The following is a 14,079-nucleotide window of genomic DNA, read 5'->3' on the forward strand; positions in this document are numbered from 1 at the left end:
ACAAGATCATGTACGGAAACTAACAACCTTGTGCACTCCCCCCCCCCCCCAAAGCATCTAAAATGCTGCCTGGAAATTATTTGAGTGTGCGAGTGCATAGCATTACTTCATGGTGCTGCCAATTTTATTAATGCGCTCATTGAGAGGGGGGAGGCAAGTTGAAAGCAAACAACAAGTAAGACTGAAGTATAAGCTTGGATTCAACAAAACTCCGTCATACTTTAAAAATAGACTTACATGAGAAGGGAAAATGGTGCATGAAAACATACTTTTGTCCAGCTTAATTATGAGAATAGCTGTTCCATGTAATTACATTGCAGCCAATGAGTTAAAACAGAAAGGTAATTACAGTTTGCAAAAACAAGGATTTATTTCCCCCTTCAGAGGTTTGCATCTAATCTGAGCTGGTACATTCCAGGCATATTAAACTGAGGCCTAGTGTAGCTTCAATGCAATCTCAAATTCAAGCAAACTGTCCATCTACTACATTGTAATTCCAGCTGCCAATCTGAAATAAACCAGTTAGTCAGAGCAGACACAACCTACAGAAACAAATGTCACTCAGTAATGTTCAGAGGCACTGGGTTCATGGATAATTTCAAACAGTATATCTGTCTGGAGCATTGATGTGCTCATTGAAAACACCTAAATCTCTGGCTACTGGAAATAAGCAGATAAAGTGGAACAAGAAAAATGAGCCTGCAAATACTTCAAAGAGGCTAACAGAAAACAGCTAAACAATTCAAAGAAATTTAAAGGAAGAGTTGCTAGATGTAATCCATGCAAGGGTGCAAATGCTTTGGGAAACAAACAGATATCACTGTGAGATTTGAAACCATCATACCGATGTTTTCACGGTATGATATCATCATCCAGGTTCTACTGCCACATTTCACAGCTAACAATGTTAGATAGCAGCAACAGGAAAATAACCAGTATAGAGATGCCAGGAGTTGAAGAAGACTCAAATCTCAGGGAGGCCAAAAGGGGAGCTCCACAAATTCTTGCCTTTTTCTGTAGGGAGGCCATTATGAATGCATTCTTCCTAACATTAAGCCACTTGACTTACTGGACTAACTAGACCAGAGCTTTCAAGACATTTAATGTTGGGGACACATTATTAAACATGCATAATTTCACGACACAGTAAATCAGTTTTACTAGCTAACTGAAAGTTAAACCAACCCCTAATAAGAGGAAAAAAAATGCAGACATAAATTGTAATAACGAAATGTATGGGGACACAGCACATCTCATGAAAACCTTTCATTTATATATCTATTTAAAATATAATATTTACTGTTTATTTCACATGGAACCAGAGATTTCTCAATACATTTGCACAACTGACCTAGACACTACACTCAACACACTGACGTGTTGCAATACACAGTTTGGAAAGCCCTGAAATAGACCTTTGGCTTGAAGAGTCTAGTTAAATTTTATGCATAGTTATGTGCCAAAAAAATGAATCCCATTGTTCACAATACGTTGGGCTAAAGAAAGTATCACACTTCTCTGATCTTACCTACATTAAATTATTATTGCTTAAAAGGAAACACCTGAAACTACCAGATAGAAGTGGGCAGATCAACATTAAAAATACTACCACTACAAGAAATCAAAGTTCTTTTGTCCCTAAAGCATGCTTCCCAGGTGAAACATACTCCTATATTTTAAGTACTTACAGTTATTTCATATCCATAACCATAACAAATAGTCCTCTGAGTATACTTATCCAAATCAAACCAATTTGTGACCAAGATGAAAGGAGTTCACATTTTTTTTAAAAAAAAATACACATATTTTCTTAAACAAATGCTGTACCTTCCTCAGTGGACCTGTTTTTCACTAAGCTTCAGAGAAAGAGATCAGAGTTCCATGCCTAGTACTGTTGACAAGCCAAACTCCAGGTGGCCATGAAAACAATATGTTTGGTTTTGATAAGTTCTTTTTTAAAAGTCTGGCACTGTTTTATAGTATTTTAAATGCAGGTTTTCAATTAAACCTAGACTAATCCTTAACATTTATTTAGCTTTTCACACACAGTTCCTGTGCTGTGCTGTGTCAAGCAAACCATCTGGGCAACACACTTCTGGCCAGTGATTCTTCCAATATAATTTGTTTCTAAATTCAGAATTTTGTGTAAATGCATTCTTCTCTCTATTTTATTCACAATTCAAAACTATTCTCATTTTTCTGTAGCACCACTTCATTCCTAAGGTATGTAGCAAACACTGTACTGGGCTGATAACTTTGAAGTATTAATAATTTAGACCACACGATAGAGATCGTGTTTAGATTTTCTGAATGATTCACTGACCCGACTTTATCTGATTTAGAGCTGAAATACCTTGCTCCCATTCTCTTTTTGATAGAACAGTATATCTACTTACACTGCCATTAAATTAGGGTGGTATAAACTAAGCATTGCTGAGGCTGGTAAAAAGCGAAAAGGGCATGAAGTTTGTTTACTATTCAGCAAAAACTTGTGTAGGGCCTATCCACAAATCTTGTGAAGCTTGAGTAACTTCATGTTTGTACTATTTTATTTAAACAATGATATGCACTTAATAAAAGTATATTTAAACTATGTATTTTTATGCAAATAGATTGTTTCTGATGGCTACAATTAATGATATGATTTCAAAATCTTAAGCCAATATTATCCAGCATCCACATATTTCTGACACCATAAGAGGGTCTCAGACTGGATCTCCAGTGCCATATAATGCAGTTTCAGTATGCAGACTACTGCATTGAACTGGATTATATAGCAGTGTAGACTCATATAATCCAGTTCGATGCCGTTAATCTGCATTCCGAAACTGCATTATATAGCAGTGGAGATCCAGCATCAGTGAAGTTTCTAAGATCTATAAATCACATGCATGCATGCACAACAGCATGAAACAACTCACTGTGAAAACAATAGGTATCTTATCTTTTTCCAAAATAGAATATACCACCTTAAAAAAGTCAGATAAACTTCTGTCAGACAATTTATCGGAATAGAAAGTACTGTTCTGACAAATTCTGATTGTTACTTGGGTTTTTGTTTGTGTTGTTTTTCCAGTGATGTCCGATTAAGGATAAAAATCTTTTTTGTTCCTCACTCTTGTAAGCAGGAATAAATAATTCCTCTTCCTTGCTAATTCTTGTGTGATGTTTTGAGTTATCTGCACAGCAGAAAGGGATGGGATGCAGATCTGGGCTGTGTTTCTCTCTGGACCTTCCACTGGTTTGCCTTGTGTTTTGGGGGCCATCAATCAAATTCTGGATGCAAAAATTCTTGCTGTCAAATACAGCCCCTTCTTCTCTAATGATGTGCTCTTTCCCTATATCACCTTCCTCTGCTCAGTGAGGCCCATCCATCTCCAAGAGACTTCCATGCCTCTCAGGATGTTGGTCTCTAAGGGTGTTCTCCCTTGTGAAGCAGTTTGCACATGCAAAGGTGGCCATAAGCATCACACTTGTAGGTGGTAAGTAGGTAAGAAGGCCTCTCTGGAGCATTTCCTGGAAGACTGTTGCCCTGTCGTCTATCCTCCCTTCTCTGAAAAGCCAAAGCTGTTTGTGATGAGCAATAATGTGTGGTCTTTGCTGCGCTGAGATGTTTTACATTTTATACACACACACACACACATACACACGTACACATACATTTTGTATCAGTCTGAGACTGGTGATAATTATTAAAAAGTGAAAGATCAATAAAAGGGTGTATTCCCCCCCCCCCACTCCAGAAATGCAGTACATGTGGTTTTACTGTGGAAATATATTCTGCACAGAATACACTTTGCATCTGTGAAAGATATAATTGTTAGCAACCCATTCAATAATTACCACGTTCTAAGTCTGAAATTAATTTGTACAGGTCACTGCATATACCATGATCAAAAGTCTCCCCGCAAACCTGCAACATTCTTAATCTCTGACAAAGAGAAGTTCATAATTTCACAATAAAATCTGTCATGTTTTTTAAAATTTGCGCAAACATTTTCCTAGTGGTTTTTGTTTACAATTGAAATAAAGGAACTGACAATTTGCTTTAAGCCACTACACACAAATCCAATGAGATGTATCACACCTTACATATCTTGTTCTTGATATTTCCAGCAATATGTTATGTTTAAAATCTATTGGTGTCATATTCCCTAGTGTCACATAATTGTAAAGTTTAAAAATGCCAGGAGACCTCAAACTTCTCCAAAGAAACCAAGCTACTTTTCTGTATTAATAGTGCATGTCTGAATTTTGACCATGCTGCTTTTCCTGACTGATAGCTCTGAAAGAAGGATGGAGCAGATTGTGGGGAGCTTATTTTCTCGGAGAAAAATGGTGGTCAAATGAAGCTGCTCTGAATTTTGGAATGTTAGAATAAGTCCTTGAAGAGATGGATTAACAGACCGAGAGATGATGAGGCTGTCAGAGGATGCATGACAAATTCATTTATCACATGGACCAGCAATTTATCACATGCATATCAGAATGATTACACAGAGATATGCACATGACCTGATTTCATATTACTTTTACCTTCACATGGCGAAAAGCAGAATAATTCAACCACGGTTGATGGTGGCGTCAAATCTTTTGAGCTTCCTTCAAGATATATATAATATATCAGAATAAATCAGTCACAATTTTAAAATATACACACATTTTCCACTGTAGCAATGGAATATGATGGTGAAGGATGTAGTCACATCCTACCTTTTACATGTCAGTGGTCAGGATATTATTATGAACTTCTCACATTACAACACTGGAAAAAATTGAAAATCTCCACAGAAGCTCATTCAGAAAAGCAATTTCTTACAAAACTTTTGAATCTAGAAGCTAATGCCTTTATACATTTACATAAAGTTGCACATGCCAAGTACTGAGTAAGTCTATCTGGACTTTTCAACACATTATCTCTAAAAATATACTCATCTGAAACCTTATTTCAAAATTGCTTGCTCTTTGCATATATTTTAAACAGAGTTTTGATACACTGAATGTGTATTTTACACTTTAATATACAAATGTATTCACTACTACAAAAGAAAACCATAAAGAAAATGAGTTAATTCTAGACATTTCAATTTTAACAAAATAATAAAAAAATTAGCTCCAGCTGTGATGCTAACTTTTGACTAGATTTTATAGTATTGCCAATCCTAGCAGTTTTTTAACTCTAAAAAAAGGAGCAGAAAATAATGCACAAGTAACAGGCTATATGACATTTAAATAGCAGATACAAGGAGTTACTTTTCAAACACTGTAAAGAGTAACAAAATTAGTTACTTTTTACTTTTAAAACTCATTTTCCAAACTAGGGGAGATGCATATTGGTTGAGGTGAGGCATCTTGTGACTTCAAATCTTGGTCTTTGTGATAAGGGGGGATTTAATGCTAAGAGGTCAAGGAAGGAAGGATTGAGTATGCTGTTATATAATTAAAGTTTATGGGATGCAGTCACATTTCCTCGGGAAAAGAATCTGATATAGATTTAGGCACCGTAATAGCACTTTAATGGAAGGTTTAGATTTTGTCCTTCCTGTTTGTTGATGTAGAATTTTGTCATGATTTAAAAAATTAATTCTTTATTTTAGCTATGAGAGTCTCTCTTATCTCAAATATTAAAATTGCAGGTGTTTTTGGCCTTCAACTCCCAGAAACCCTAACAGCTAGTAAACTGCCTGGGATTTCTGGGAGTTGTAGGCCAAAAACATCTGGGGACCCCAGACTGAGAACCGCTGCTCTAGGTAATGCTGGGCAGCACAACTCTTGCTATGGCCTCTTCCTTTTAGGTGGGAATAGATCTGGTTTTCTCTTTACAGCTGGGTATCTCTTCTATTATTGCTTTATCACGTCCTAGGTTCATTTATATGTTGTGTCCCCCCCCCCCAAACTAGGATTTGTTCCTATCAGAGTTCTTTTGAAATGATGCTGCTACAATTGTATGGACTTTACTGCACTATCTTTTTCCTTTTTTCATTCTCCATCCTAGTACATTTCGCAGAGGTAGATCACTTGGTTATAACTGTAAGTTCTAAGGAATCCACCTGAATGTTGTGTCAGATGCAATTATCACTGTTGGTGGAGTCTTCCTCCAAATATCCTCCTCACCCAACCTGTTTCTTTGCCTTTTTTATATCTTTTTCCCTTGTGTATGTGTCTTCAAGTAATTCCCAACTTATGGAGATCCTATTGCAATTATATCATCAGGCTTTCTTAGCAAATTTGTTCAGAGAGGGTTTGCATTCCCTTCTTTTGATGTTGAAAAACAATGATTGCCCAAGAGTGCCCAGTGGGCAAAGGCGGTTCAACCACTAGGTCAACTAGGCAGTTGCCTTTGGCGCCATCTTGTTGGGGGCGCCATCGAGGCAACTCCAGTCTCCTGCAGCCTGCCTCCGCAATGTATTGAACTGCTTTTTCTGTTGATTTGTTGTAAAACATGATGTTTTAGTGCTTAATTTGTAAAATCTTAATGTAATTTGATGTTTAATAGGCTTTTCCTTAATCCCTCCTTATTATCAAACATTTTCGCTTATCCAATGCTTTTATTTTTCAGTAATTGGTCTGGGGGGGGGGGGGTGCCAAAATTCTGTTCGCCTACACTTGAAAAATACCTAGGGCCGGCTCTGCCAGTGGGTTTCCATGGCCAAGAAAGGATTTGAACCCTGGATTTGCAGAGGACTCTCCCAGAGTCTAACACTCAAACTATAATATTATGCTGGCGGCCCCCACCACCCTTTGCAAAACTGTTTTTGGCATTCATAAAGACAAATAACTGAACCATTAGTCTTCAAATCCTAACTCAATACATGCCATTCTAGAACACATACTTTCAGCTGTTTCTGTTTCAAGAATACCCACATATACTGACATTGCCTACAAATACACAAACCTTTCATGATTATGAAACAATAATGTCTTCTTTGTCATCTGTATAGTCAAAGATGTTTGAAAATCGAAAAATGAAAAGTACCACTCTGATGGTGCATATCTAAACAAGTGTGACAGGTAAAGCAAATACGCATGGAACTACTTGCTAGATGTATTTGTAATGTAATGAAGAAGACTTTAATCTTGTTCTTTTCATAATACCCATCATTCTATTTGTCCTTTCCCCCTGCTCTTGAGCTGTACTGCAAAATACGGGGGAAACTTAAATCCAAGAGAATAAATGCTCTTATAAGGGTAGGTGCAAGCAGCATAGATTGTAGAGGACCAACAGAAGGATGACATCTCTATTTAACTTATATCTTTTTTCCTCTTCTTTTCCACTAATGAACACTTGTCTGTGGCCAAAGCACAAGTGAGCTTGCCTCTCACTTTTATTGGTAATACAGCTGTTTTGGAACAATTAAAAACTACATAAAAGTTTAATGTGCTCAGGCTGTTATGCTGATTACATAATGGAAATAGTAAAGTAGGTAATAAAATCTCTTTATTCAGAAATTACACTGATGCTAGTCTGCCACGTGTGTTAAATATCTGGGAAATTATCATAGAAAAAAATAATTTTGGTTGTGGGCTTTTTAAGTATTCAAGACTTCTTTGTGAAAAAGACAAAGGTAGCATTCTGTTTTTTATAATGAAAACATTCAGGCATATTCACAATCTTTACATCTTTGTTATCTAACAGCCTAAGTAGGCATTGTAAGAGGTATGCTCTCAACCCATATCTATCCACATATCTACCCAACAAAAACATGTAAAATAAACCCATGATAAGATATCAATACATTTAACATTCCCCTACTTGTTTCCAATTACCTGCTGCTTGAAAGGGGTGGGAAACATATGGCGTGATGACCTAATGTATATTTTTTTAAAAACGCTTGACATTATCAAGGGCATGTGAATCAGCAGCAGCGACATAGTTCTGAAATGTCTAATTATGTAGAAGATATGCATACCTTATTGAAGGCATATCTCAAATTGTGCCATAGGAAAACAACATGGCAGCATAAACAAATCTTAAAATGAATTACTTCTTAGTTTGTTTTTGCTTGTAAAAACTGCAGACAAAACCATGGTTCCTAGCACTAGATTTCAAGACAAAAAGTTGTACAGCATCAAAGGTTATATCTATACTGTAAAATGAATGCAGTTTCATACTACTTTAACTGCCATGGTTCAGTGCTATTTATTTATTGTATCAGAAGCAATTTGAGAATACAGTTATAATGTACAGAAAAACCACAAGCAAAGTTAAAAACTTGGCATTATATTAAATTTACTTTGACCGGAAGCTGGCCACTTCGAGTGCCTCTGGTGTCGCTATAAGAAGATCCTCCATTGTGCGTGTGGCAGGGCTAAGACTACATTGTAGTAGGTGGTCTGTGGTTTGTTCTTCTCCACACTAGCATGTTGTGGACTCAACTTTGTAGCCCCATTTCTTAAGGTTAGCTTGCATCTCGTTGTGCCACCATGCTCAGTGCTATGGAATCATGGAAGCAGAGCTGGTCCAACAATGAGGTGAATTAAGCGGTCGCTTCGGGCGCAAAACATACGGGGGCGCAGTCGAGACTGCTTTTTCTGTTGATTTGTTGTAAAACATGATGTTTTGGTGCTTAATTTGTAAAATCTTAATGTAATTTGATGTTTAATAGGCTTTTCCTTAATCCCTCCTTATTATCCAACATTTTCGCTTATCCAATGCTTTTATTTTTCAGTGATTGGTTTGTGGGGGGGGGGCGCCAAAATTCTGTTCGCCTACACTTGAAAAATACCTAGGGCCAGCTCTGCATGGAAGTTACAGTTTTATAAAGTCTTTAGACTGGTGCCTCACAAAACTACAACTTCCATGGTTCCATCTAACTGAGCCATGGCAGTTAAAGAGGTGTCAATCGGCATTCATTCTACAATGTAGATGCTCTTTGAGATTCAGAGCTCAAACAATGAGAAGCATAAGCATGAGTCACTGAAAATACAAAATATTTTATTCTGCACTGCTACACTGTCCTGCTTCAGAATAAGTGGTTAAAATGTGTCATGTGTTAATAATAGGGCATAAAGTGGTCTGTGACTGGGTATTCTGAAGGAAGCAATGAGTAAAACCATAGCCCAGAAACATGTAACAGCCACCACTTTCAAAATAGTTAAAATACATTTTGATGTTCTTCCATTAGTAAAATGGTTTGTTCCACACTGAAGTTAATACGCACCTGATATTACAGACTGTATAAATAGCCTTGTACTGATAAACTTCTGATTATTTAAAATTGTGACAAGCTGTTTGTTAGATGTTCACAAACACATATGAAAAAAAGCAACGAAGTATTTTAATAATCCGAAAGAAAACTGCACCAATCATGAAACACTGTAGACTGTTCCCTGAAAATCTACGATGTGAAATTTGGCAGGGGCTCTGAAAACTACTTAATAAGAACCCTTTTTACAGATGGCTCTTATGTTCACCCTAAGTATAACCATTCACTAAGCTACTTCATAATTTTATCTGTAATGGTTTATAAACAAAAGACACAATCAGAATTCTTGTTCAAATACCAAATCATTTTTTTTTACAAAGCATTCCATAAAATAAAAAAGAAAGAAAGAAAGAAAGAAAGAAAGAAAGGAAGGAAGGAAGGAAGGAAGGAAGGAAGGAAGGAAGGTAGGTAGGTAGGTTAGGGGAAGAGTGCTTCCAGGACCACCATCTAAGAAGCTAGCTCTGAGAACATTTTAATGAATGTACAGTGGTGTTGTTCTTTGATGTTTAGACTTTGCGCTAGCAGTTCTCCAGGAAGTATACTCATAGTTTTCCTAGAATGATTAAAATATTTTTGTGCTCTCAACAGCGCTTTGCAATCCCACCAAAGGAAAAAAGAAACCAGATGCCAGTGTTGGCCTAACAAGGCCAATTTTATTGTTACCTATTTAAAGTTTATTGGTGTGCAAGGCTAAATGGGAGGAGAAAAGTGGTTTGAGAGCGGTAGGATTGGTACGTCTACACCCAGGCCACACATACAGACATCTCCTGGGGTAAACACTTTAACCCTTGGGGGATCCCTGCAAGCCAGGGTTGCTCCCAGACCTGATACATAATCTGGAAGGCTGAACAAAGGATATAAGACCTCAAGCTATGTGATATCACCCCCCACCACCCAGCAAAGGCAAGGGCCTAAAGATCAGTTCCAAGGACAGCAAATTTATCACTATCCCCATGATACTCTGGAACAGTTCCAAATTTCCATCCTTCACCAATGTACCAGAAGATGCTGAATGACTCCTATCTCCAACAAAAACAGCAGGAAAAGGCTACAGTATTTAAAACACCTCTCCATGGCAATTTTTCAAGTCGTTCAAACTAACAGATCAGAGTAGGCAGGGGGGGGAAAACATTAATAAGGAAGAAGCAAATCCTACTTAGTCTCAAAGTGACGAACTGTGGAAAGAGACAGGAGGATGGGCCAGCAAGATCCAAAGAGGAGGAGTAAGAGGCTGAGCTGCCCTTAATGGACTTCTAGCCACAGCACCTCGCTATATAATTCTGATACATGGTTCCAAGATGGCAAGCGCATAGGTTCCATCCTTCGGAGGCCAGCAAGACTACTCCCCCCCCCCATCCTAAGCCAAGTAAGGGAAACTGCATTAAACATAAAGTGAGAGAAGGGTAGTACATTTGCTCATACAAGGCAAAGAGCTATTGGTGTCTTACATCAGTATAACTCTACTTGATGTTATTGTTCTTGTTGTTGCTAACATTATTATCTTTATTTCTATCCTGCCTTTCTCCCCATAGTTATGATATAAAAAGCTAATAGGTGATGGTAGCCAGAGGAAAAAGACAGCAGGCATGTGGTTACAAAGGGAGGAAAGCAATGGCGAGATAGGCTGTTCACAGCTCGTCAATTCTGTCAGTCTTTTCTTGCCAGCAATATGCGGCCCTAGAAACAGTGTGACTGCTAGCATAGCGTACCAACAATACTAGACTCAATTACCATATGGGACTATATGCCATAAGAATTATATTTTTTATAAAGCAATGTTAAGGTCTCCTTGAGGGCAGAAAAAGCAACTGAACTAGTACTGGATCCTGAAAACTATATCATGTTACAGTGGTTGCCTAGCTTAGTAACCACAAAAAGTCAGAGAAAATGATGAGAGTAAAGTAGAATGTACAAGAGTATTATCTTACTAGTAACTTTCAAGGAAGATCTAGATAATGATGAATTAAGAAGTGTGTGCTGAAAGTACTGGGGCAAACAATTGTATCCCTGTGTTTTGCTCTAACACCATTAGGGTAGGAAAGCCCCCCCTTCTCTCAGAGAACCAAACTAAAAGTGGAAAATAGAATTATCAGCAGAAAAACATTATGAAAGGCAAATACGTTTGTAAGATTTTGCTTCTCAGATATTAAGAGTCTTACCTCTCGCAAAACAGAATCCGTTATTGAATTAAGATTTACAGCTCCTTCATAAGTTAAATAGTAGAATACATTTAGGGATCTGACAGCCTCAGGCCCTTGTTGTTTGTAGCCAAAAATCAGATCAATCCACTGATGAAGCTGGCAAGAAACAAATTCACTTTCCAATGCCTGAAACAAATGAGAATACCATTAATGCATTCCCCTAAAGTTACTTCTTGACATACTTGGGCAACAATTAAATAATTACAAAGCTATAATTGCTTTACAGAAAAAAAATCACAAAGTTAAAAATGTTGCTCACAGTTTCTGCAGTCTGATATTTATGGTATTTGTGTGCTACTTAATGTAATGATACCTCTAAGCAGTTTGCATTAAAAACATATCTAATGTAATATAAAAGGTAATACATAACAATTTAAAACAGTTTAAAAGTAGTAATTACAGCATATTGACAGTCAGTAGACTGTGAAACCACGATCATACAGTAGATAGGGTTTAATAACATAGCAGGATTTTACATGTTTCTCTGCAGCAGAGTTTGTCCTTGTATGAGAGAGAGAATGGGTTGGGAAGTGGAAGATGGGGACCTCCTTAAAGAAACAGTTGACACATTATTTAGCATGCCTGATTAAATCACACAGCAGAGCCTACCAGTCATAATGGTCAATAGGCAATTTACACCAAAGCTACTCAATGGGCAATTTACACTACTGCTTCCAATCTCCTACATTTCTATTTTCCATTTTCCCCATATGTGCTACCAGTTAGCAAGGGACCAGATTGTAAGAACATAAAACAGCAGTAGTTTTGCCACTTTTGTGTAATAGAAACAGTGGTTTATAACCAATTGTTGGTCCCCATTATTTGCTTATTCATTATTTTATAACTGGACAACCTAGACTTATGTACTGCACAGATTAAGTCCATTAAAGGTATTTTTCTGGGTCTATATCAGAAGGAACCTCTGGGGACCATGTGGACTACTTACTGAAAAATGAAACAACCCCCTGCCCACAAAAATTCACTAGTTCTCACCAATTGGTATTTTTAGTGTTCTATTCAACAATCATGCATCCTATTTAAAAGGCAAATTGTTGCTCCAAAAGATCTTTAGGAGCAAAAACTCATGTATTTTTTATGATAAAGAAAAAGTTGATCCAGGGCTTCTGGAAATGCTGAGGGCCACCAAAAAACCCCTCATTTTGCCCACCCCAGTCTATGTAAAGGTAATGTACACCTTCTACTTGCCAATCTATATTTGCAACCACATACACACAGCTAGAAAGAACATTTGACTATAATCTAAAGACTACAAGCCTATACATGGAAAAAGCAGCCACAAAACACATGGTGTGCATAGGAGACAATCTCATGTGCTTTAGACATCTAGTAATGTAGTTCATTCTATCTAGTTATCTAATGCAAAGTAAGTAGGCAGAATAAGGTCAATATCTGATGCAGCAAATATTAGGAGATGGGATAGAGACTGTTAAAAGAATTGGAGAATCGAGTTCTATGTGCCATGTGGCCTGATGACCTCTCAAACTATCCTGTTGTTGTAGAAGATGAAGGTCCATTGTGGCCACTGAGATAAGCTTCAATTGCCCTTCAGGTTGGTTTCTTTGTGTGGGATAAGGAAGAGGTCCTTTCCCTCTCCTCTGAAAGCACCAAAGATCTTGGTGCTAGTCCTGAGACTACTGCCTACTAAAATTTCCTCTTTATTTTTTTAAGGCAACTCTATTTTTTAATTTATATGAAACTGCTTATTTGTTTAAAACCATTTGGAAACTTCTGTATCTCCTGTGTTAAATGAACAGTATTGTCCATTCTGCAAGCTCAGTTAATCAGCATCTCAGATACTTTGCAGAACAGAAAGAAAATTGTCAAATAATACCAACAAGAAAAATTACCACCACCCCTCCCTAAAAATATAGACAATGTTCAGAATCAGGATGATAATTCAAACTTAAAACAGTAATTTGGTGATGGATCTTTTTATGAGAAATTGAATTGTCTTTTTGAAAAAACAGAAGAGGAAGGATTTTTTTTAATAACTTAGAGATCTGAAGCATGATTTCCTTTTCAAAGATATGCCTAATTTCAATTGGGAAATGTACCCAGACCCTGAGAAAACACTCTGCAGTGTGCATACAGAAATGATTGGTTAGTTTCATTAACTGATGCCTGAAGAAACATTTAAATTGACACATAAAAAACAGCAATTGTCTTAATTTGTGTGGTGCACTCCACACAAAAGCCCTAAATATGTTCAAATTAGAGCAAGCTGCTTGATTGTCATTGCAGTCTCATGTCATGTTAATGCATGACAAACATTAAACCATACACTTAAATGGCAATTTATATCATTTAAATGTTTACTGCCTGAGCAACCCATCACTCATTTAAATGTGATTTTCTGACAGCTAATTTCAGTTAATTTTCCTCTATTCACTTAATTAGAACTTTCAATCAAGAAAAGGCCTATCCATATCTTCATGTTCTATCATTTTTTCATTTAAAAACTCAGTTAGTGAATTGCTGTATGCATCCTTTATAATAGATGACTACACAGTATATCAAGGCACTCTTCTTTTCTGCCTAGCAACACTCTCTCTCTCTCTCTCTCTCTCTCTCTCTCTCTCTATATATATATATATATATATATATATATATATGGCAGACTCTTCCAGATCATATAGCAACCATTTAACCCA

At 37.0% G+C, this 14,079-nt stretch overlaps 1 protein-coding gene across 7 annotated transcripts in view; it reads right to left on the reverse strand.

Annotated features, from left to right (window-relative positions):
* lrba (LPS responsive beige-like anchor protein) overlaps positions 1-14,079 on the reverse strand; it is a 424,775-nt gene that overhangs the window by 47,395 nt on the left and 363,301 nt on the right. For all 7 annotated transcript variants that reach the window (XM_008111987.3, XM_008111990.3, XM_008111989.3 and 4 more), the window contains one exon: positions 11,366-11,533. In XM_008111987.3, coding sequence (XP_008110194.2) covers positions 11,366-11,533 — 168 coding nt within the window. The remainder of the gene's footprint in view (positions 1-11,365; positions 11,534-14,079) is intronic.

The sequence above is a fragment of the Anolis carolinensis genome, chromosome 5 (assembly GCF_035594765.1).
Source record: "Anolis carolinensis isolate JA03-04 chromosome 5, rAnoCar3.1.pri, whole genome shotgun sequence".
NCBI lineage: Eukaryota > Metazoa > Chordata > Lepidosauria > Squamata > Dactyloidae > Anolis > Anolis carolinensis.